Consider the following 23,938-nt stretch of genomic DNA (forward strand, 5'->3'; position numbering starts at 1 on the left):
GCTAAGAAAGCCCATGCCAGCGTACACTAACCCAGCATGGCCACCATCTTTTGTCCCCACTGTCAAAGAACTGAGTGTGGATTTGCCATGTGCATAACCACAGACCAGTCCAGCCTCTACAAATCATGGATGACTACAGTAGTTTTCATCACAGCATGATGGGCAAACAAACTACAAATGCCCACAAGAAAATGTATCTCAGGGTAGTATATGGTGATTTACATGTAGTTTGATAATAAATTCACTCTGCACTACCTGCCCCAGTAGAGATTCCAGAGTGTCTATAGGTCCTCTTCTGCTTCATCTCTCCAACCACAATTTAATTTGTGATTTCCGATCTTAACTGCCATGTGGCAATAGGTACACTCTCAAAACCTCTAAAAACTTGCCAGTGTTTTCTTTAAACTTCTTATCTCCCCAAATCACTCACAGGACCTCATCATTCCTACATCAGTACCATTACTTCTGCATCTTCACCCTCCCCCTTCAGGCTGCTTTGCATAAACTCTGGCAGCAAGACAACAACATACCACATAGGAATCATTTCCACAGCCAGAGGAATGCCAATCTATACCCCTCACTATTGTCTTCACACTTCTTCCATTCCTTTCGTGGAGTTGAGCCAATCGTGGTGCCACACTCTAATTCCAACTGGAAAAGGCAAAATCTCTTAATGGGCAAGATGGATTATGGGGTACTCCGGGATTATCTGCCTGCTGTTCCTAACAGGTCAACACCCATGTCATCTTTATCTACATATACAAGGTGTGATGTGACCAAAATCAAAAAACTCATGATCCATTTGGCTTTGAAATTGTCAAGGTAATTTATTGAAGTCCTAATGTCACTCAAATCACTTCTCAAGTAAGTAACACATTGAAATGTGACAATGTAGTTTTAAAATATTAATAGTTACTTACCCGTATCTATGCCTGATAACATCCCGACTGAGCCTTTCGGCAAGGTACTTTCCTATTCGATCCAATTTGTCTGGTGCTGAAACTGCATAAAACGTCAACTTCTCCATGTCAGCCTTCACAAGACCATCCTAGTTAGAAAGTATTGAGTAAGTTAAGAAGCATTTTTTCCCTTTCAATGCCGTTATGCATTGAATTTCCCCTCCCCATATATTATTACTGAAACCAAATAATGTACTTGTCAGGATAATAATCATATAGCATCAGTGCTCCCAGCCTGCCTTCTCTGCCATAACTTCTACTTTTTAATCAACAACATACTTCAACCAAATTTTCAAGCATCAAATGTTGTATATTACAAATTCATGAACTCATATACAACTCATGCTCTGCATTATAAAATCTTTGTTACAAAAACAGAAAGACAAAATATCTGGCACCACTAGGTTTTTTTATTTGATAAAAGCAAGAATTCAGTTTTAAAATTCAAAAAACAAATGCTTTTCCTCTGGGGGAAAAAGCAAAGCCATCTTTGTACTCAAAATCTGCAATGATTCACTCAGTGGCATGGTTTAATCTATTCATTAATCTTATTTCCTTGAATCTCAAATATAAAAGGCATGCATAACACTATAATATTTAAGAATAAAGCCCCATCTATAGATTTATATTCATGGTATAGGGAACAGTATTTTTGCTCTCTATGCATTCTAGCCGTCTTTACAATTTTGACCATTAGGTGGTATTATACTCCTTGATCTGTAACACATTCACAAATGGTAAAAAAAAATCTGCTTAGAAGCCATATTGTTCAAAGAACAGCTCTCCAAACAAACAATGTTTATATTCATTTACCTCTTGGTATGTATACTTCCATTCCACCACTTTCTTTTTAAAGGGCAATTGTTTCTGCCTACCATCCATCCCACAGTCTCTTTGATCCACTACCGACAGATAGGAGGTGCAGAAGCATCAGGACTAGAATTGCCAGACTGGGTTAACAGTTTCTTCCCTCAGGCTGTGAGACTAATGAATACCCTGTCACCACCATGGTCTCATCAATAGGACAGCCAGCTGTTTACTGTACTGTTTACCTGTGCTGTGCTTTACTACATACATTTTGAATATTTTATTAACTTATTGATAGTATAATATTTTACTTTATGTACTGTGTGTGATATATATTGTGGGTACACCGTGGTTCAGAGGAATGTGGTTTTATTTGGTTGTATATACGCACAGTCAGATGACAATAAACTTGAACTTGAATTGATTTAGAATCACGTATCAACAATAGAAAGGATCAATCCAACTAATTTAATGGAGATCAATTCAATTGGCAGTCTATTTCAAATATAACTCATTTGCCAGTTCTCACTAAGTCAAATGAAATAATTAAAGAACAGATACCTTATACTTGTTTGAAACACAAGTCTTCGTTGCAGAGTAGGCATTGACATGACAGCAATATTTAGTATATTTCTAATTCTCCCTCAATGTTTGATACATAGAATGCACTTTCCCAGCAATTGATACAGCTACCACCATAAGGTATATTAAAAAAAACAAATGTCTTCATCTACCTGACACAGGATCTCTGTTGGGATTTATATAGTATGGTCTCCTTCAATACCCAGTTTCTGACCAGTATTTGTAAAGCATTCTCCATCAATCTATTCTGCCCTTTGAATAGTATATTGATGTAGTGATGAAGCAAGCACACCAGCAGTTATTCTTCATTAGGAGTTTTAGGAAATTTGGTATGTCACCAAAGACCCAAGCAAACCTCTGCAGCTATACAGTGGAGAACTTTCTGATGGGTTTTGACGCTGCCTGGTATAGAGGCGCCAATGTGCAGGAGGCTGTAGACTCAGACAGTGGACAAAGCCCACCCACCTCCGACGATATCTATAAACGGCAGTGCCTCAAGGCAGCAACATCCATTGCCAAGACCCCACACCATCTGGGGCACACCTTTTCATTGCTAACATCGGCGAGGAGGTACAGGAGCCTAACGACCCACAATGAACATTTTCCCCCCTCTGCCATCAGATTTCTGAATGGACCATCAATACCACCGCACTATTCCTCTTTTGCGCTATTCCCTTTTGTAATTTTATAGTAATGTTTGTCTTGCACTGTACTGTTCTCACAAAACACTAAATTTCATGACATACGTTAGTGATAACAAACCTGATAGTGATCCAAATTATCTTAGTCCTACAATGCTTTTTGGACATTTAGTGCTCAATTAGATCATTCAGCAAAATGGCTGAAGTGAAAAGCTATTAAATGAGCAGAATGACTGTACATCGGAATACCAATCTCACCCTGCAATAACTATATAATTGAAGTGATACAAACAAGATTTCCTTCAAGTAGCAACTTTTAACTCACATCTAACAATCCACTTAGTAAGAACCAGTAATGGATGGTATTATTTCCATTGAAACAACTCACCAGATCAATTCCAATCATGAAGCAATCTTGAAGGGCAATTTCAATCAGTACAATGGACTATTTCAAACATTTTGACAAGTATAATAAAGGTCATTATTAACATGAGAAAATTTGCAGATGCTGGAAATCTAAGCAACACACACACAAAATGCAGGTCCTGTAGATGGGAATCTCCCGAAATGTCGACTGTACTTTTATCCATAGATGCTGCCTGGCCTGTTGAGTTCCTCCAGCATTTGCAGTATGCTGCAAAGATCATTATTCTCTGGTGTGTATTCACAGGTTGTATTTATTTTCTTACTAATGTAATTTCCCTCACTAATCCTGGAGATTGAGAGGCATTTTCTTACATCTGATGGCAAAGTTCACCGCTTCTGCTCCAAAAACATTAAAAATATCACTGACTAACATTTCACGGTTTTCCCCAATCAGAAGCCCAGGATGAACAATGAAGTCCGGATCAGAGGCATTCAAGTCTAGAGATCAAGAATGCTACAAGCACTGCAGGTATGATCTCCGGAAAGCCATCTCATGGACATATTGGAGATTCCGGACTAAACTGGAATCAATGAGATGCTTGACAGCTGTGGCAGGGTTTGAATGCCATAAACCTTCTACAACGCTAAATCTTGCAACATAGGGGACAGCAGAGCTCCACCTCTAGATCAGCGTAATGCCTTCTAAGCTTGTTCTGACCACCAGAATGAGGAACCGTCACACACCCCCATGTCTTCCAATAATCCTTTGGTCTCAGTATCGTGCGGACTGCCTTCAAGAGGGTGAATCCAAGGAAAGCATCCAGTCTGGCCGGAGTACCTGGCCGAGTACTGAAGACCTGTGCTGACCAACTGGCCGGTATATTCACGGATATCTTCTATGTCTCACTGTGGTAGTGTGTGGTACCCACCTGCTTCAAGCAGGCTTCAATCGTACAGCCGAAAAGCAGCATAGTAATCTGTCAGAATAACTGTCACCCAGTCGCACTTGCATCTATAGTGATGAAGTGTTTTGAGAGGCTGCTATTGAACTATATCAGCGCTTGTCTGAGTGGCATCTTGGACCCACTCCAATTCACCTACCGAAGCATCTGCTGTAGACCTGTTGCTATCTTGTTGGCTCTGAACATAACCTTATAACATCTTGACAGTAAAGACGCATACATCAGGATGTCCTTTATCGATTACAGCTCAGCATTTAACACCATCATCCCCTCAAAACTAATCAGTAAACTCCAAGACTTGGTCCTCAACACCCCTGTGTGCAACAGGATCCTGGATTTCCTCACTTGTGGACCTTAGTCAGTCCCAGTAGGCAAAACCATTTCCTCCACCATGTCCAACAGCATAGCAAGGATGTATACCCCACTGCTCTACTCGCTCCACACTTACGACACCGTGGCCAAGCACAGCTCCAACACCATATACCTGTTGTGGGCTGTATCAAAGGTGGTGATCAAACAGCATACAGAAGGGAGAATGAAAATTTGGCTGAGTGGTATTATAACAACAACCTCTCACTCAATGTCGATAAGACCAAGAAACAGATTGTAGACTTCAGTTGAGGGAAACCAGAGGTCCACAATCATCGACAGATCAGAGGTGGAGAGGCTTAGTAACTTTACCTGGGTGTGTACTGGCCCTATCATATAAGTACAATTGTAAAGAAACATTGCCTCTATTTCCTCAGGAGTCTGCAGAGATTTGGCATATCAAAAAACTCAAAACTTCCATAGATGTGTAGTGGAAAGAGTGCTGACTGGCTGCATTATAATCTGGTATGGGAACACCAATGACTTTGAGCAGAAATAAAAAAGGGTAGTGGATTTGGCCCAGTACATCACAGGTGAAACCCTCTCAACCACTGAGCACATCAACATGAAACATCGTCATAGGAAAGCAGCATCCATTATCAAAGATCCTCACCACCCAGGCCCATGCTCTTTTCTCACTGCTAGCATCAGGTAGAAAGTCCAAATGCCTCAGGACTCACACCACCTGGTCCAGAAACAGTTACTACCCCTCAATGATCAGGCTCTTGAACAAAAGGGGATAACTACACTCATTTAAGAACTCTTATCTTATTATTTCATACTCCTTATTTATTGATATTTATTTATATCTGCATTTGCACACTTTGTTGTCTATCGATCCTATTTACAGTTCTATTGATTTGCTAAGTATGCCCGCAGGAAAAGATCTCAGGATTGCATGTAGTGACATGTACACACTCAGATAATAAACTTCACTTTGGCATTGACAATCTGAAGCATTAATAGATGTAATCTATTAATCTATGGCTAATAATCTATAATTCTTAGGTTAAATTAGATTGGACCACTGGACAATAAGCACAAGTTTTCTATAATTAATGACTTAGTGAACATTTTTTTCTAGTATATCAATTATTAAATTAGTCCCAGTGAAGTAAAAAAAATGGACAGAATTTGGTTAGTTTACTAAATTACATTATATGTCTCTTGGATTAAACCAAAAGAAATAGAAGCAAACTTAGGCCATTCGACCTATTTAGTCTGCTCCGCCATTCCATCATAACTGATTTATTGTCCCTCTCAACCCATTCTCCCTGAAACCTTTGACACACTGACAAATCAAGAACTTATCAACCTCCGATTTAAATATAGCCAATGACTTGGCCTCCATAGCCAACTGCAGCAACGAAATCTACAGATTCTCTACCCTCTAACTAAAGAAGCTCCTCCTCTTTTCTGTTCTAAATTAAAGTCCCTCTAGTCTGAGGCTGTGCCCTCTGGTCTTAGACTCACCTACTATAGGAAACATCTTTCCTACTTCCACTCTATCCAAACCTTTCAATATTTGAGAGTTTTCAATGAGATTCCCCCTCATTCTTCTAAACTCCAGCGAGTACTGGCACATAGCCATCAAACATTCCTCATATGTTAACCCTTTCATTCCCTGAATCATTCCCACGAACCTCCTCTGACCCTCACCAAGACCAACCCGTCTTTTCCAAGAGAAGGAGCCCAAAACTGCTCACAATACTTTGTGTGGTCTGACCAATGCCACATAAAGCCTCAGCATTACATTTTTGCTTGTGTATTCTAGTCCCCTCAAAATGAATGCTAACATTGCACTTGTCTTTCTTACCAGACTCAAACTGCAAGATATCTTTCAGGAAATCCTGCACCAGGGCTCCCAAGTCCCTTTGCATGTCGGATGTTGTGAGAGATCTCTCCCTTTGGAAAACAACCTACACTTTTATTCCTTCTACCAAAGTACATGACCGTATACTTCCTGACACTATATTCCATCTGTCATTTCTTTTCCTATTCTCCCACTCTGTCAAGTCCTTCTGCAGACTTCCTGCTTCCTCAACACGACTTGCCCCTCCACCTATTTTTGTATCTTCTGCAAACGTGGCCACAAAGCCATCAATTCCAGCATCCAAATCATTCACAGATAACATTAAAAGCAGTCCCAACACCAACCCCTGCAAAACACCACTAGTCACTAGTAGCCAACCAGAAAAGGGCCCCTTTATTCCCACTCTTTGCCTCCTGCCAGTCAGCCAATCTTCTAAATGTTAGGATTTTTCCTGTAATACCATGGGCTCTTATCTTGTTAAGCATTTGCATCTTGTCAAAGATTTTCTGAAAATCCAAGTAAACAACATCCACTGTTTGTCTATCTTCCCTGTTATCTCCTCAAAGAATTCCAACAGATTTGTCAGGTAAGGGTTACCCTTAAAGGAGACCATGCTGACTTTGGCCTATGTTACCATGTGCCTCCAAGTTCCCCGAAACCTCATCCTTAATAATGGACACGGACATCTTCCCGACCTGTAATTTCCTTTCTTCTGCCTCCCTCCCTTCTCAGTTCAAAATAAATTATCAAAGTACATATTTACAGTCCTGAAACTTATTTTCTTGCAGGCATACTCAATAAATCCAATAACTGTAATAGAATCAATGAAAGACGCAGTAACATGGCAGATAACCAGTGTACAAAAGATAACACTGCAAATATGAAAAGAAAGAAATAATAAAACAAACAGTAAGTATTGAGGATGAGGTGAAGAGTCTGTGAAAGTGAGTCCACAGGTGGTGGTAACAGTTCAGTGATGAGGAAGGGGAATTAAGTGGCGGAGGTCCTTCATGATGGATGCTGATTTCCTATGATGAAACATTCCATGTAGATGTTCTCAATGATAAAGGACATGGCTATATTCACTATGTTTGTAGGATTTTCTGTTCAAGGGCATTGGTATTTCCATACCCCAAGCTGTGATACAGCCAACGAGGAAATCCGCAGATGCTGGAAATTCAAACAACACACACAAAATGCTGGTGGAACACAGCAGGCCAGGCAGCATCTATAAGGAGAAGCACTGTCGACGTTTCAGGCCAAGAGTCCTGACGAACGATCTCGGCCCAGAATGTTGTCAGTGCTTCTTCTTATAGATACTGCCTGGTCTGCTGTGTTCCACCAGCGTTCTGTGTGTGTTGTGTGATACAGCCGGTCAAGAATGGAGTGACATTTGCCATTTGCAATTTTCCAGTCCTCCAGAACCATTCCAGAATGTTGTGATTAGGTTAAACATTTTTGATTGAAAAAAAAATTCAGCAAGTAAAAGTTGACTTACTTTTGGATCTTCAGGGAAAATGTTATCTACCAGGCGTTTGTATCTTGGGCGCAATGCACCACAGCAGCCACATACTCCTGCAGAAAGATATAAAAATAAACAGACTTTAAACAAACTGGTAGAGGGTGGATTGCCAACAGCAGTAGCAATACAAGGCACACACAATTCAAGCAACAAGGAAAGTAGGATAACTGCATCAAAAGAATAGAGCAGGAATTAACTGGAGAGATCACAGCAGCATCATGGTTTGCATGTGGGCTAATAAGGGAACTAATGAAGAAGTATGGCAAGTTACAGCTGGAATATAGGTTATGAAAAAGGGGCAATAGAAGACACCAACTGTAAACACGGGCAGGAAATGGGACACAGTCAAGAGAGAAAACAAATTAAAAATTGCAGAGACCAGTCATAGCAATTGTGTAGATATTGTTACAGCTCTACAGACTAGTTTTAAATATTTTAAGTACTTACTATAGCATTGCAAGGGAATCATTACATGCTGTTTATTCAATATATTGGATGAAACAGAGGAGAAAAAACTGTGGGAAAATCTCAAGAGACTGTAAAAGAAACAGCAGTAATGGTGGACTTCAATTACGTTAATATAGACAGGACAGCAGAGGGTATACAGCACAAAGAAAATGGAGGGCAAGATTCACAAAAAGAAGTGTTTAAAAGGTAAGCTTTATTAATTACTTGTTTCTACTCAACAAGTTCGATGGATCTAATTCTGGGAAGTAAAATAGGGCAAGTGTAGTGCCTTTCAAACGCTCTCAATGGTAGACATAGGGATATGCAGGTTTTCAGATTTGCACACGCGTGTTGGAACATTCTTCCCACTGTCTATATTTAATGTATTTTAGTATCTCTGCTAATGGTAAATAATTTGAAAAATTCACCACAAAGGTTCTCCTAGTTCTCCATTTCCCCTCACATCATAAACCTGTCCCGGGTGGTTAATTTGCTATTATTCTCTCCTGGTGTAGATAAAAAGCAAAACAGTATCAAAAGGTATGGGACAGAGAAGGGATTACAGGAATACAAAGGGGACAATAGGACTCTTGGATTACTCAATAGCGAGTGGACATGCATCCCGTGTGCCAAATGGCATCCTTCTGTGTTGTAAGAAGCATCAATGCAAAAACTTTGCAAAGGGTTCACAGAGTTTCACTGGCTTGATGAGATGGAGGGATATGTGGAAAGCAACAACACTGGATGGCATTCTTTGCCCTTTGAGAGAAAAGGGATTATGGAGTATAATACAAGTTCAGTGGATTCCATTTAATTGGGCCATTGGTTAGTCTTATTCAGGACAACTCCTACAGAACAAAAACAAATCAAGAAAATAGTTGGGATTCTGTTTATTTGTGACACTATGAGGCTTAACTGGGGCAGGAGACTTGCCGAACAGGTTCTAATTAGCGTCAGTTACACACAATAATGGTCGATAGACACTACACCATTCTTAAAGCAAACAGTATTTAAATAGTGCCAGTGTGTGTTTGTGTTTAAAAAAAAATCAGTGATTTTTGTCACTGATAGTTGATGAGAAATAAGCAACAAGACAATTCAGAACTGTTTTGCTCACTGCAGTTTCAAGCATTCAGGCTTGGAAATGCTAAAAAGCATCCAGTAGTGAAAATGAAATTATCTCACTGCGACATCAAGTTAGGAAATATAAAGTATTTGAAGGTATCAATAAATCATCTTGAATGTTGCAATGAAAATGAAGATTAGGATGTAACCATTGAAAGAATTATATGAAGACAATCCATTATCTGCACTAGGTGTCTGCACTGATTTTGTTCATTGTATTGAATTCCTCTGTTAGTAACTATCACGAACCAATACATAGTTTTATAGTACTGTAGTACCATTGGTGTTGTTCCAATTTGTTCGGTATTTCTTTAAATACCCAATTTGTTAATTAGTTTGTCTTTTAAAAAAAACCTTTTTAACTATTTTGATGAAACTTCGGTTAATTGCGGCAGCCGTTTAATTGGGCCAAAATATACTAGATCTGATTGGTCTCAATTCACCAGAATCCACTTTATTCAAAATGTGGAATTTTAACTAATTCCTGTGGCAAGTCTGGGTGACCCATTAAATCACATGGTGTTCAACTTCTAAGTTTTAACAGTGAGTGAATGATGAAGGTGGAGGATTACAAGCTTTACATGCAATTTCTGTTGTTATAACATGACTACTTGGGAGAAATATGGCAGAGAAATGACAACAGAAGTGTGAACGATGACAGGAAGTGCAATATATACTGTTGTTGACAATGGCCACGTCATCCACCAGAAGTGGATATATATCATATGATTTATCCATTCAGAAAGGGGCAAATGCTTTCTATTCTAATCCAATATCTAGGGTCACGATATTTTTACCAATTCAAAACATTGAGAGTAGCTAAACTTGGGTTTGGGTAGCAAACTGGAACAAAATGACAAATCGAAACTGTGTTAACATCACTTGTGCTAATCTCATTTATCTGGCCCATTTACTGTGGATTAGTACAGCCTGCTGATGATTTTCCTGGGTCAAACTGAAATTTTTACACTATGGTCCAATATACAACTCTGACACTCCGTTTTTCAACTCCCATCAGAGATAATGACAAACTATAACTAACAAATCAGAAGGAAAGCTGTGAAGAAAGACATCTAGATAGATAGATACTACTGTATATTGATCCCAAAGGAAATTACAGTGTCACAGTAACATTACAAGATCTATAGCTGGACCTCAGAACTATCACCTCAACAATGTGTCATTAAGAAAGATGAACGATTAAAGACTAGCCTTATTTGTCACATGTACAATAAAGCATGCAGCAAAATGAGTTAGATCAGTCAGCAAGGATTGTGCTGGGTAGTGCACAAGTATTACCACAACTCCAGCATCCACACAGCATGCCTACGATTCACTAACCCTAACACGAAGTCTTTGGAAACCACAGCGCTGACGCAGACAGCAGTGGGAACTGAATCCTGACCAGTGCTAGCTGTAATTACTAGACTATCTTGCCACCGCCGTGTTCACTCCATAAGGTATTATAGGCAATGCAGATTATATAAATAAGGTCATCTTCAGCACTGTGTCTACAAGTGAAACTACAAGACACTTCAGGACTTAATAGTTTTTACCTGAATATAGATCCTAAATGTCACATTTAAGGGCATATTGTATTCAACAGTAGGGATCCTCAAGTGTTTGGTTCTTACGGATAATTTTAGAAAAGTAAATATCATTACATAATTGGGCAACGTTCTAGGCCTGAAGCCATTCCAGGTTAAAAAAAATCCAAAAGTTGTCAACACTGTAGTCATGACGACTGGGCACTGGTAAATCAATTGTGTACTATAAAAAAACTTAAGATTAAAATTAACCAATTAAAGACCAAAATAAAAACAGCGATGGCTGCTTTATATTTTGTGCATGACAGGGCCCATCCACAATTGAAGAAAAACATCTACAGGTTATATTCTCTTTCATGCCAGCTGTTGCACTAAAACTTAGCATTTTATGAATGGTTAAAGAAAGGATTCCCTGTAGACATCAAAAATTTAATCTTAATTATAATGCTCAATTCCACTCGTCAGGAAATCAGATCTGAACACGGATGGAGAAATATCATTTTCAATTGTCTCTGAACTCATATCGTATTGAAACAAAAACCTTAAATACTACTTTAATTACAAGAACATTTTTTTTTACTTTTAAGACAAGCATTGTGCAATAATCACCATTCATGCCACAATCTGTGCAGCTGAATCCTTATGATGAGAAATGAAGTTGTCATAGACAATGCCCAAACTGCTGCTAAGAAACTAAAGTTTTCAATTGCAAACAATCACAAAATTCAAGCTTTTGCAGCTGTTGCTGCCAAGGGTTGTCTTGGTAGTACCTCAGGTTTCAATACTGACATGGAATCTAATAGTCCCAACAAAGCTAGCCTTAAATATAGCACATTATGTAAAAAGAAATAACAAGCAAAGGAAGACTGAAAAAAATGATTTGCCTTGTGAATTATCCAATTTCAATGTAATGAATTAACATACTTCAGCAGAATGACACAACAATTCTAAAGGTTTTTGACAGGAAAATGAACTTCAGATTAGTCATGATCTTAATGAATTTTTCCATCTGTATTTGCATCCTGGTTCCTTAAATCTTGGTGAAGATTTCTGAGCACTACAGAAACATGGCAGGGACATTTGGGAAGTAGAATCCTATCACCCTTCATAAAAGGTGTCACAAATGTCTTTGACAATTCTTTTCCTTGCCATCTATGCTCTTCTACATTTACCATAACATAACACTGAATTTAATAAAGGAAAACAGAGAGAGATTGTTGGTAAGAACACTTTTTTGGCATTTAGAGATCCACTCAGCAGCATAAAGAATTTATGATCTGGCTGAAAATATTGTCCTAAGTGACGAACACTATTTCTAAAATGTTATGAGGTCAAATAAGATCATAAAACATGGGAGCAGAATTAAGTCATTCAGCCCATCAAGTCTGCTTCGTCATTTCATCATGGCTGATCCATTGTCGCTCTCACCCCAATTCTCATGCCTTCTCCGAGTAATGTTTCACACCGACTAATCAAAAAACTATCAACCTCTGCCTTAAAAACACCCAATTACCTAACCGCCAGTGGCAATGTATTCCATAGATTCACCATCCTCTGGCTAAAAACATTCCACCTCATCTCTGTTCTAAATAGATGTTCCTCGATTCTGAGGCAGTGCCCTCTAGACCTAGACTCACCTACTATAGAAAACATCCTCCAAACATCCACTCCATCTAGGTCTTTCAACATTCGATAGGTTTCAATAAGATTTCCCTCCCCCTCCCCCCAACTCTTCTAAATTCTACTGAGTACTGGCCCAGAGCCATCAAACCCTCCTCATACAATAACACTTACATTCCGGAAACATTCTTGTGAACCTTCTCTGAACCCTCCCCAATGTCCTCAGATAAGGGGCCCAAAACTGCTCAAAATCCTCCAACTGAGGCCTCACCAGCATATAAACATCAACATTATGTCCTTGCTTTTATATTCTAGTCCTCTCAACCTGCAAGTTAACATTTAGGGAATCCTGCACAAGAAGTCTCAAGTCCCCTTGACTTCAAAATTTTTAGTCCTCTCTCAGTTTAGAAAATAATCTATATTTTTGCTCCTTCTACCAAAGTGCATGACCTTACACTCACGACACTGTATTGCACCTGCCACTTCTTTGCCCATTCTCCTAATTCTTCCAAGTCCTTCTTCCTCAACACTACCTACACCTCCACCTATTTTCGCATCATCCAGAAACTTGGCCACAAAGCTATCAATTCTGTCATTCAAATCATTGACGTACAACATAAAAAGAAGCGGTCCCAACAGCAACCTCTGCGGAACATCTCTCATCACCAGCAGCCAAACAGAATCATGCCCTGTTTATTCCCACTCTTTGTCTTCTGCTCAGCTTTTCGTTAAAGAATTTCAACAGATTTGCCAGGCAAGATCTTCCCTTATAGAAACCATGCCAGGTTTGGTCTATTTTATTAATTTAATGTTATTTAGGTAAATCCATCTCATACAAATGGAGGATCTAGCACCAGTATGCTATGCCTAAACAATGAAAACTACAATGGGATGAAGGAGGATTTGGCTAGTGTAGACTGGGAACACATGCTATACGGTGGGATGGCTGAGGAACAGTAGAAGACTTTCAAAGAGATTTTTCATGGTGCTCAACAAAAGTATATTCCAGTTAAAAGCAAGGACAGTAAGGGTGGGGAGAGCCAGCCTTGGATAACTAAGGAAATAAAGCAAAGCATCAAACTAAAAGCTCATGCATACAAAGTTGCCAAGACTAGTGGGAAACTGGAAGATTGGGAAAACTTTAAAAAGCAACAAAAAAAAAAAATCACAATCACTAAGTGAGCAAAAAAAGAGGGAAGCTAGATTAAGAAAATAAACAAGCACAAATTATAAAACGGATAGTAAAAGTTTTTATAAAGCGGAAAAGAGTGGCTGAAGTGAACATAGGTCTCTTGGAGGACAAGAAGGGGGAATTGATATTGGGTAATGAGGAAATGGCAGAGGCTTTGAGTGACAATTTTGTGTCAGTCTTAACAGTGGAGGACACATCTAAATGCCAAAGAGAGATGTTATGGATGCAATGGGAGGCGAGACCCTTGCTACAATAGCTACCACTCAAGAGGTAGTGCTGAGCAAAGTTGTAGGCTTGAAGTTAGACAGTCCCCTAGTCCTGATGGACTGCATCCCAGGGTACTGAAATAAATGGCAGACATTATAAGAGAGCCTTTAGTGATAATTAACCAAAATTCTCTGAACTCTGGGCAGGTCCCGGCAGATTGGAAGACAGCGGATGTCACACCACTGTTCAAAAAAAGATGTAGGCAAAAAGCAGGTAACTACAGGCCAGTTAGTTTAACATTTGTAGTTGGGAAAATGCTTGAAGCTATTATTAAAGAAGAAATAGCAAGGGATCTGGAAAGAAATCAATCCACCATGCAGAAACAACGTGGATTCAGCAAAGGCGAGTCCTGTTTGACAAACTTACTGCAGTTCTTTAAGGATATAATGAGCACAGTGGATCGAGGGGAACAGATGGACGTTATTTACTTGGATTTCCAGAAGGCATTCGATAAGGCATCACATATATGACTTATCCATAAGATACAAATGCATAGAGTTGGGGGTGATGTATTAACATGGGTAAAGGATTGGTTAACCAATAGAAAGCAGAGTGTTGGGATACATGGGTGTTACTCTGTTTGGCAATCAGTGGTGTGCTGCAGGGATCGGTGCTGGGCCACAATTGTTCATGATATAAATTAATGATCTGGAAGTGGAGACCAAGTGTAGTGCATCTAAGTTCACTGATGATACTAAATTGAGTGGAAAAGCAAATTGTGCAGAAGATATGGAGAGTCTGCAGAGAGATATAGATGGGTTAAATGAGTGGGCAAGGGTCTGGCAGATGGAGTGCAATGTTGGTAAATGCGAGGTCATCCACTTTGGAAAGAAAAACCGAAGAGCAAATTATTATCTAAATGGTAAAAAATTGTAGCATGCTGCTCTGCAGAGGAACTTAGGAGTGCTTGGGCATAAACCACAAAAGGTCGGTTTGCAGGTGCGACAGGCTATTAAGGCAAATGAAATGTTGGTCTTCATAGCAAGAGGGATTGAATTTAAGAGCAGGAAGATTATGCTGCAACCATACAGAGTGCTGGTGAGGTTGCATCTGGAGTACTGCATGCAGTTCTGGTCTCCTTACTTGAGGAAAGATATACTAGCTTTGGAAGTGGTGCAAAGGAAGTTCAACAGGTTGATTCCACAGATGAGGGGGTTAGATTATGTGAAGAGATTGAGTTGCTTGGGACTGTACTAGCTGGATTTCAGAAAAATGAGAGGAGATCTTATAAAAAAAATTAAGATTATGTAAGCAATAAGAGGCAAGAAAGTTGTTTCCACTGACAGGTGAGACTTGAACAAAGGGACATAGCCTCAAGGTTTGGGATGGAGATGATGAGGAACTGCTTTTCCCAGAGGATGATGAATTTTTGTGGAATTCCCTGCACAATGAAGCAGTGGAGGCAACCTCAGCAATTTGTGTATTGTAGGGGAATTAAAGGTTATGAGGAAAAGACAGGTAAGTGGAGGTAAGTCTATGGTCAGATCAGCCATGATCTTATTGAATGGCAAAGCAGGCTCAACGGGCCAGATGGCCCATTCCTGCACCTATTTCTTAAATTCTTATGTTCTTAAATTAACACAAAAATCTATTTAATAGAAATAGATTAATAGTAGCCCAACAGAATTGTGAATATGTTTACATAAGTTTTAGGAGATGCAATTTGTACATTAGATAGACTAGTAATAAAATAGGCAAAAGAATATTTCTATAAGAATACAAAATGTGGCAAGTAAGACATAACATTGCATAAACAAATCAGTGATTTATCGTATGGTAATATTGATATAAAATGTTGTGTTTCCTGTACTGTAGATAACAGAACTTTAAGAACAGACATCAGATATCAAAGAGCACCTTGCCTTCTGCCACTGGTAATTAACACCCTGTACCTACTTGATGAGAAAACTAATAGAAAATCCAACATATTACTTAAAGAAACTGAAAAATAGTGTAAACATTTAAAAATGGCCAGGAATTTCCAAGGGAAATATATTCCACTAAAGGTTTAGAACAAACCAATCAGCAAGGAAATACCACAGATGACAAAACTAAGCATGAAACTGAAGCCAAAGTAAAACATACTCACACCATGCATATAGACAGAGGGTGAATAAATACAAGATGTCCTTTAAAACTGAAATAATTGAGTATCAAATGCAGATCATGGTTGACCACTCATTGAGTTCTTTCATAGAAAGTGAGCAATGGACAAAGTTAATCTAGTAATGCAATATATTTAGATATCATTAAACTAATGATATGTAAACTCTCAGCTACAGTCTGGAGTCAGAAAAAAAATACCAAATGAATAGCAACATCACTACAAAACAGAAAATACGAATGGTTAAATGCTACTAAAAGGATACAAAGTAACAAGGGATGCTCTATATTAACTAGCGATGAAATCACTACTCTTCACCATTTACTTATGATTTAACACTGAATTAAAGATACAACTTCAAAATTTGTAGATCACACAAACATAGAAGGATGCAACAAAATAGAACACTAATCAAAACTTTGTGACCTATATGCACAACTGGCAAAAGGTCTTCAGTTCAAGAAGTTGAGCCAACAGATGTAGGTAGAATGAATCAGGAACTACAAGCAAATTATTTAACTAGGTGAGGTCCTAAGATACAGACATCAGCATAATGAGCTATGTAGGCTATTGAGTAACCTAAAAAGAAACAAAGCAGTTGGAATTCCTACAATGAAAAGAGATGTTGAACATGTAGATCTTTGGAAATGCAACACTACAAGTGCAAGATTTTAGAGAAGATGCAAAAACAAATAGCACAATACCAGAAGCGCAACATTAATCCTATCAGAAACTGAATATGCTGCAGCTCCCATCTCCAATCAGAAGACTGAAATTACTTGACTGAAGACTTTGAAAGTTATATGGAATTCGGCACGCAAAACCAAAGACTTCCTCCTGCAGAAGAGATCAGAACCAGGAGCCGTGAATATACTTACCAATTAATAGAAATGCAGGAGAAACCTCTTAACCCAACCAATGGGGCTCAATCACTGAGAAGTGGGCAAATAGTACTGATGTAAAAGTAGACGAAGAAAAACAAAGGAGTTTCTATGGAGCATGTCTGGGTATGGACTGGCTGGCTCAAAGGGATTGTTTCTGAGCTGAAAATGCTATGTAAATAATAAATGCAAGATTTTTGTTTAATTCAATATCTACTGAAACTTTTCTGGAATTTGAAGTGGATTCTCAGGCAATACATCAATGAATTAGGTATTAATAGTATGTACTTTGCAGATACAAAACTTATTTACCTCCGAGAAAAATATATTACAAATCTTCCAGACAAAAGCAGAAACATATAATGTGCTTTATTCTAACTTACCACATGACAGCAAGGGTCTTGGTTCCCACCCAGTGTTAAACCTGTAGACTTGTTCAGGTTCAGTTCTTGGTACCTGAATATACCTTCGCATCCTGTACACTCTGTAGCTTCAGACTTAAGACTTAGATTTCACTGCACCTACAGAATTGTATACCCATAATCAGACATGTGATCTTTGAATTCCATTTACAGTAACACTAGACGACTTGATATCGGATAGACTACTTACTAATTAGCATCAAGGATGGCCATTGGCTACACAAACGGGATGCCAAAACTGTGAATATATGGCCTTAAATAAATAATTAGCTTTGATGTAAAAAGAACTCTCAGTACCAGAATGATACAAATCATACAGTCCAGAATGAAACTAACTGTTACTTTAATGAAAAAAGTATCTTGCCATTCACCAAATGGTGGAGTTTTGTTTTCCAATTTAACAGAATTTAAATTGACTAGTCTTAAAAATCTTGTAGCCTCAGCCACCTTGGAAATGAAGTACCAGTAATGTTATTACGCCAAACCATAAACTATTTGCTGTTTCATGATCTCTGCAGAAACAAAATAAATGGCAACAGTCTCTTCTGGTACAATTAAGGTTTAAAAGTAGTAGACTGCACAGCACGAATAATGATTAGGGAGCAACACAATGCTTCCAATAAAGATGAGCAAATGTGCTCATTGCATTTTACACCAATGTTCTGCATTTACAATTCAACAACTGTCGGGGATACATGAAATAGTAACATTCAGCTCCATAAAGTTAGACCAATAAAAGACCTTAAAAGCATGGCAACAGTTAGTAAATGCAGATTCACGGATGTGTCACAAAATTCGATCACTCCTGGCCTAAACATTTTATCAGGAAGAAATTGGCTCAGGTCAATGCAACAGCTACAGCAATTCCTCGCAATCTTAATACAAGTACCTTTTTTTAAAAAAGTAGAACAATAAATGTAATATTCAACCTGTTCGTGCGCCCAGATGATCGTGGTGTACAGAGCAATGGTGGCACGAAAAGGCAACAGTGCCTAGTGTGGTCTATCACATCAGACAGAAAATGGTTAAACCAGTGGGAAATTAATATGCAAACAGGCCTGAGTCCTGGATGACAGTTTTTTAAAAAAAAAGGATGATCCCAACAAGTGTTTTACTGGGAAGCAGAGCATAAAAGGTGCAGCTGATAATTTTCCCTCTACAGATGCTGCCTGACTTGCCAAGTTCCTCAAGCATTTGGTACATGACATTCCACTAGGAAATCCACTTATGTTTTCAGCCACTGATGTCAAATCAACTGTGCACTGATTCATTTTCTATGTGCTCATTCAAAACAACTTTTAAGATCCTTTCCTCACTTTCACCAGCATCAATACAAACAACTGCTTCCCTCGGAAAGAAGTAATTTCTTGTCAACTTTTCTCCTGGATAGCAAACAACGTCTGTTGAAATAATTACACTCATTTCCAGATACCTCACACCCACCTTCTCATGCCCTGTTAAAAATCTGTGTGTTTCAATGAGATCTTCCAATTGCCAGAAAACAACAACAGGCAGCCCCATTCTTCCACATCGTTTCTTCATCTGCCATATTCCTATCATTGCACTGAACTTGTCTATAACTCCTCCTCCTCACAACCCACAATACCACTTAGCTTTATATCATACTGGGGTATATTACTCTTGATCTACTTACCCTTTTTGATAAAAAAAACGAGCAGATGGGCAACAACACCAGCTCCACCACTGCCCCATAGTCATAGCCTCGCAACCCAAAAAGGATCTGTTTGTTTTATCCCTGCCTATAATTCATTCCTTAATCTATGCCAGTATTTTATCCTCAATTCTGTACACTTGAATTTTGCTTAATAACCGAATACCTCCTGAAACCCAATACAGCATATGAAATAGCTAACCCTCATCACTTCTGCCATTAGAAATCCAATATATAAACAAAGTTGGAAAATATGATTTGATAATTAATGATTTACTGTGCCTATTAAAAGTATTCAACACCCTTGGAAGTGTTCATGTTTTATTGTCTTTCAAAATTAAATTACTGAGTTTAATTTGGCTTTTTTTGACACTGATCAACAGAAAAACTCTTTTGTGTCAATGTGAAAACAGATCTCTACGAACTGATCTAAATTAACTACAAATATAAACACAAAATAATTGATTGCACAAGTGTTCATGTCCTTTAGGATGACACACCAATGCATCACTGATGCAGTCGATTGGTTTTAGAAGTCACACAATTAGTTAAATGGAGATCACCTGTGTGCAGTCAGGCTGTTTCAATTGATTGTAGTAAAAATACACCTGTATCGGGATGGTCCAACTGCTGGCGAGTCAGTATCCTGGCAAAAGCTATACCATAAAGACAAGAGAACACTTCATGCAATTCTTCAAAAAGGTTATTGACAAGCACAAGTCAGGAGATGGATAGAAGAAAATTTCCAAGTCACTGAATATCCTTGGAATACAGTTAAGTCAATCAACAAGAATATGGCACAGCTGTAATTCTGCCCGGAGCAGGCCATCCTCAAAACCTGAGTGACTGTACAAGAAGGGGACTAGCGAGGAAAGCCACTAAGAGACCAATGACAAATCCGGAGGAGTTACAAGCTTCAGCAGCTGTGATGGAAGAGATGTGCATACAACTGTTGCCCAGTTGCTTCACTAGTTGCAGCTATGGGAAAGTGGCAAAGAGAAAGCCACTATTGAAAAGACTCACAGGAAATGCAGCTAGACTTTGCCAGAAGGCATGTGGAAGACCCTGGGGTCAGCTGGAAGTAGTATCCATGTTGACCATCAGATTAAATGCTATATTTGGCACAAGTCAGACACTACACATCATAAAAACACACCATCCCTACCGTGAAGCATGGTGGTGGCTGCATCCTGCTGTAGGGATGCTTCACTGCCCAGAAAGGCTTGTGAAGATACAGGAAAACCTGATGCAGTCTGCAAGAGAACTGTGACTTCAGAATAGACTTGTTTTCCAGCAGGACGATGACCCCAAGCATAAAGCCAAAGCTACACAGAAATGGCTTAGAAACAATAAAGTTAATGTCCTAGAGTGGCCAAGTCAGAGTCCAGACCTCAATCCAATTGAGAATTTGTGGCTGGTGTTGAAAAGTGCTGTTCACTCATGATCCCCATGCAATCCTAAAGAGCTTGAGCAGTTTTGTAACAAAGATTGAAGATAAATTGCAGTGTTCTGATGTGTAAAGCAGATAAAGACCTATCCATAAAGATTCAAGGCTGTAACTGCTGCCAAAGGTGCATCTACTAAACATTAACTTGAATAGGGTGAGTAATCATACAATCAATTTTATGTTTAATAACTGTAATAAATTTAGACCAGTTTGTAGAAATCTGTTTTCACAAAAGTCTTTCCTGCTGATCATTGTCAAAAAAGCCAAATTAAATCCACTGTGATTCAATGTTGTAAAACAATAAAACATGAAAACTTTGGGGGGGGGGGGAGGAATACTTTTTATAGGCACTGTATAATGACCTCAAGTACCAGTGTAATTCTGTTCTTAAATCTGTTCTATTCAGGAGGACAGAGTCTCAGAATAGAGGGCTGTTCTTTTAGAATGGAAATGAGAAGAAATTTCTTTGGCCAGAGAGTGGTGAGTCTGTGGAAGTATTTACCACAGGCAGCTGTGGAGGCCAAATCATTGGGTATATTTAAAGTAGAGGTTGATAGATTCTTGATTAGTCAGAACATGAAAGGATACAAGGCGAAGGCAGGAGATTGGGGTTGAGAGGGAAAATATACCAGCCATGATAAAATGGCAGAGTGGATTCAATGGGCCAAATGGCTTAATTCTGATCCTGTATCTTATGGTCTTACGATCTTAATCCGATTTCGAATTAAGTACCACTTTTTCTAAGACCCAGTTGAAAATGTAATTGATAAATAATTTAAAATCATCAAGGATTCAAATGCAACAAGGTGTTTACACTTGAAGAAGACTGCCAGCTAAGATTATTACACTTCCAGTTTCAGTAATATATTAGAAAGTCACTGAAACAAAAGTCTCCTTCCTTTATCTTCCTGATGTCTATTACAACAGTATGTCAAATATTTGGCATCTAACCCATGCTTCAAAATACCAACATTCATTTGAAAGTCATTACTTTTGACATTGATACTATTTTCAATCTCAAAATGCTTCACATGCCTCAGTTTAGGATATAGAATTTGGAACATTACAGCACTTCATCTACGTGGTTGTGCTGACCTATACAAACCTACTCCGTGATAAATCTAGCCTTTCCATCCTACACAACCCATAATTCTCCTTTTGTTTTATTATATCCCTGTGCCTAAGAGCTTTTTAAATGTCCCTATGGTATCAGCCTCTACCATTACCCTTGACTGCGCTCCAGGCACTCTCCACTTTTTTAAAAAAAACACTAGTTCTGATGTCTCTAAACTTTCCTCTGGTGTTTGCCATTGCTATACTGAGGGGAAAGTTGCAGGCCTAATTACAAACCATCACATTACAAATACTTAGGAACAATCAAATTGTATCAGCCCCATTCAGACTGCCCAATGGAGTTGTCATATCTGCCATTTCATTTTAGTAGAACTTGACTTCCCATTCCCACTCTGACACGTCTTCCCATGACCTCTTTGAACACGATGAGGCCAAACTCAGCTTGGAGGAACATCACCTCATAAGCCATCTATCTGGGTTGCCTGCAACCTGATGGCATGTACAGTAATTTTTCTAATTTCCAATAATCACTCATCCTTCCTTCTTTTTCCATTCCCCATTCTGGCTACACTTTCCCCTTCTCATCTCCTCACTTATCAGTTACCCTCTCCCTTTCTTCCATAGTCTACAGGTTTTCTCGTGTTTGCTCATCTAGTCCTTTTACAGAATAGGAGTCCCAGTCAATATATGTAAAGTTAAAAAAAACTTGCTGTCACAACTTTCCATTTCTTGCATCAGTCTGCAAGCTGTCTATAAATTTGTTCCTCTAAATCCTGCGGACAGTTGGGTGGTCTATAATATAGCCCCATTAATGTGGTTATTCCTTTCACATTCCTCAGTTCTATCCATTGAGTCTCATTCGATGTGTACTCCAGTCCATCACGCGCACTGCCGTCACATTTTCTCTGGCTATTAACACCAACCCTCCCCCTTTAATCCTTCCTGCTCTGTTGCGTCTAAAACAACTAAGCCTCAGAATGTTGAACTACAGTCCTGCCCCTCCTGCAAGCAAGACTCACTATATCATGATTGTGTGTTGAACCATGCCCTGAGCACATTTGCCTTTCCTACAATACTTCTTACATTGAAATGCAACTCAGAGCATTAGTCACACCCTGCTCAACCTTTTGATTCCTGACGTCTGAGGTCTATCTCCACAACCATTCCACTATCTGTTCTGGCACTCTGATTCCCATCCCCTTGCAACCCTACTTTAAACTCCACACATCCAAACCCCTTTGGCAGTCACACAGATAGAAATACAAGAAACAACATTTTCAGCTGGAGTGCCAAACCCATTTAGTATTCAATCCACTATGCTATTGGAGGGAACAGAGGTTCATTTCAGCCTTGTGTGCGTAATCTTTGGCCCTGCCCAGTTCCACCTACCTGGATAACTCATATTTTTAGACTAAGAATGAATCTAGTGACTTCTCTGTGAATCTTTGAAGTTCAATGTTCTAATTACCTGTTTTTAAAAAAAACATATAGACCAGATAGTGGCATAAAATGGAAGATTATCAAGATTTCCTACTGTCACAGAGATAACATTTCCAAAATGTTTCACTGACTGTAAAGTGCTTTGAATCTCCCCCCTAAGGTCATGACAAATAAAAGCTCAGTCAAGACCCTAAGTGGGCAAAATGCTACATTTTAGTTACAGTGAATAATTCTTGAACCTCACAAATTGCACCATAAGTTTTTGTTTACAGCAGACATTTTAAATTTGGTCTAAAGTGGTCAGGATCTAAATTGAAACCCAATCATAAAAAACAATGCAGTTTTTGGCAATGAACCCTACAAATAAAACAGTAAAATTTTTATACCATTAACATGGAGTTTAAAATGCAGCAATGAGTCATTTCACATCTGTGATCTATTCTTGAAGACAATCAGCCACTGACAGTAAAGCATTTACAACTTTAACCACACAACTTTGAATTTTTGCAGTCTTTTTTTTATGAGAAAGTAGAAAGGTTATTTGATTATTGAAGCATGATCATGTATGTAGAAAGGTTTTACTGTTGGGATCACAAGGAAACTGTTGCTTATTTAAGTTACTAAACTGCAAAGCTGTTGGGTAATGAACTCATTCCTTTCATCATAATGCCATGTTTTA

The 23,938-nt window shown here is 38.7% G+C and overlaps 1 protein-coding gene across 8 annotated transcripts in view; it reads right to left on the minus strand.

The window, feature by feature from the left end:
• The window catches only part of efr3a (EFR3 homolog A (S. cerevisiae)), a 145,587-nt gene that overhangs the window by 104,985 nt on the left and 16,664 nt on the right, over positions 1-23,938 (minus strand). For 4 of the 8 annotated variants that reach the window (XM_073043251.1, XM_073043270.1, XM_073043242.1 and 1 more), the window contains exons 3-5: positions 17,588-17,725; positions 7,998-8,074; positions 921-1,048 (exon numbers count right to left, since the gene is read on the minus strand). In XM_073043251.1, the coding sequence (XP_072899352.1) occupies positions 921-1,048; positions 7,998-8,074; positions 17,588-17,678 (296 nt within the window). In that variant the 5' untranslated portion in view covers positions 17,679-17,725. The remainder of the gene's footprint in view (positions 1-920; positions 1,049-7,997; positions 8,075-17,587; positions 17,726-23,938) is intronic. The other 4 variants (XM_073043289.1, XM_073043279.1, XM_073043309.1 and 1 more) reach the window with 1 other exon arrangement.

The sequence above is a fragment of the Hemitrygon akajei genome, chromosome 1, assembly GCF_048418815.1.
Source record: "Hemitrygon akajei chromosome 1, sHemAka1.3, whole genome shotgun sequence".
Classification (NCBI taxonomy): Eukaryota; Metazoa; Chordata; class Chondrichthyes; order Myliobatiformes; family Dasyatidae; genus Hemitrygon; species Hemitrygon akajei.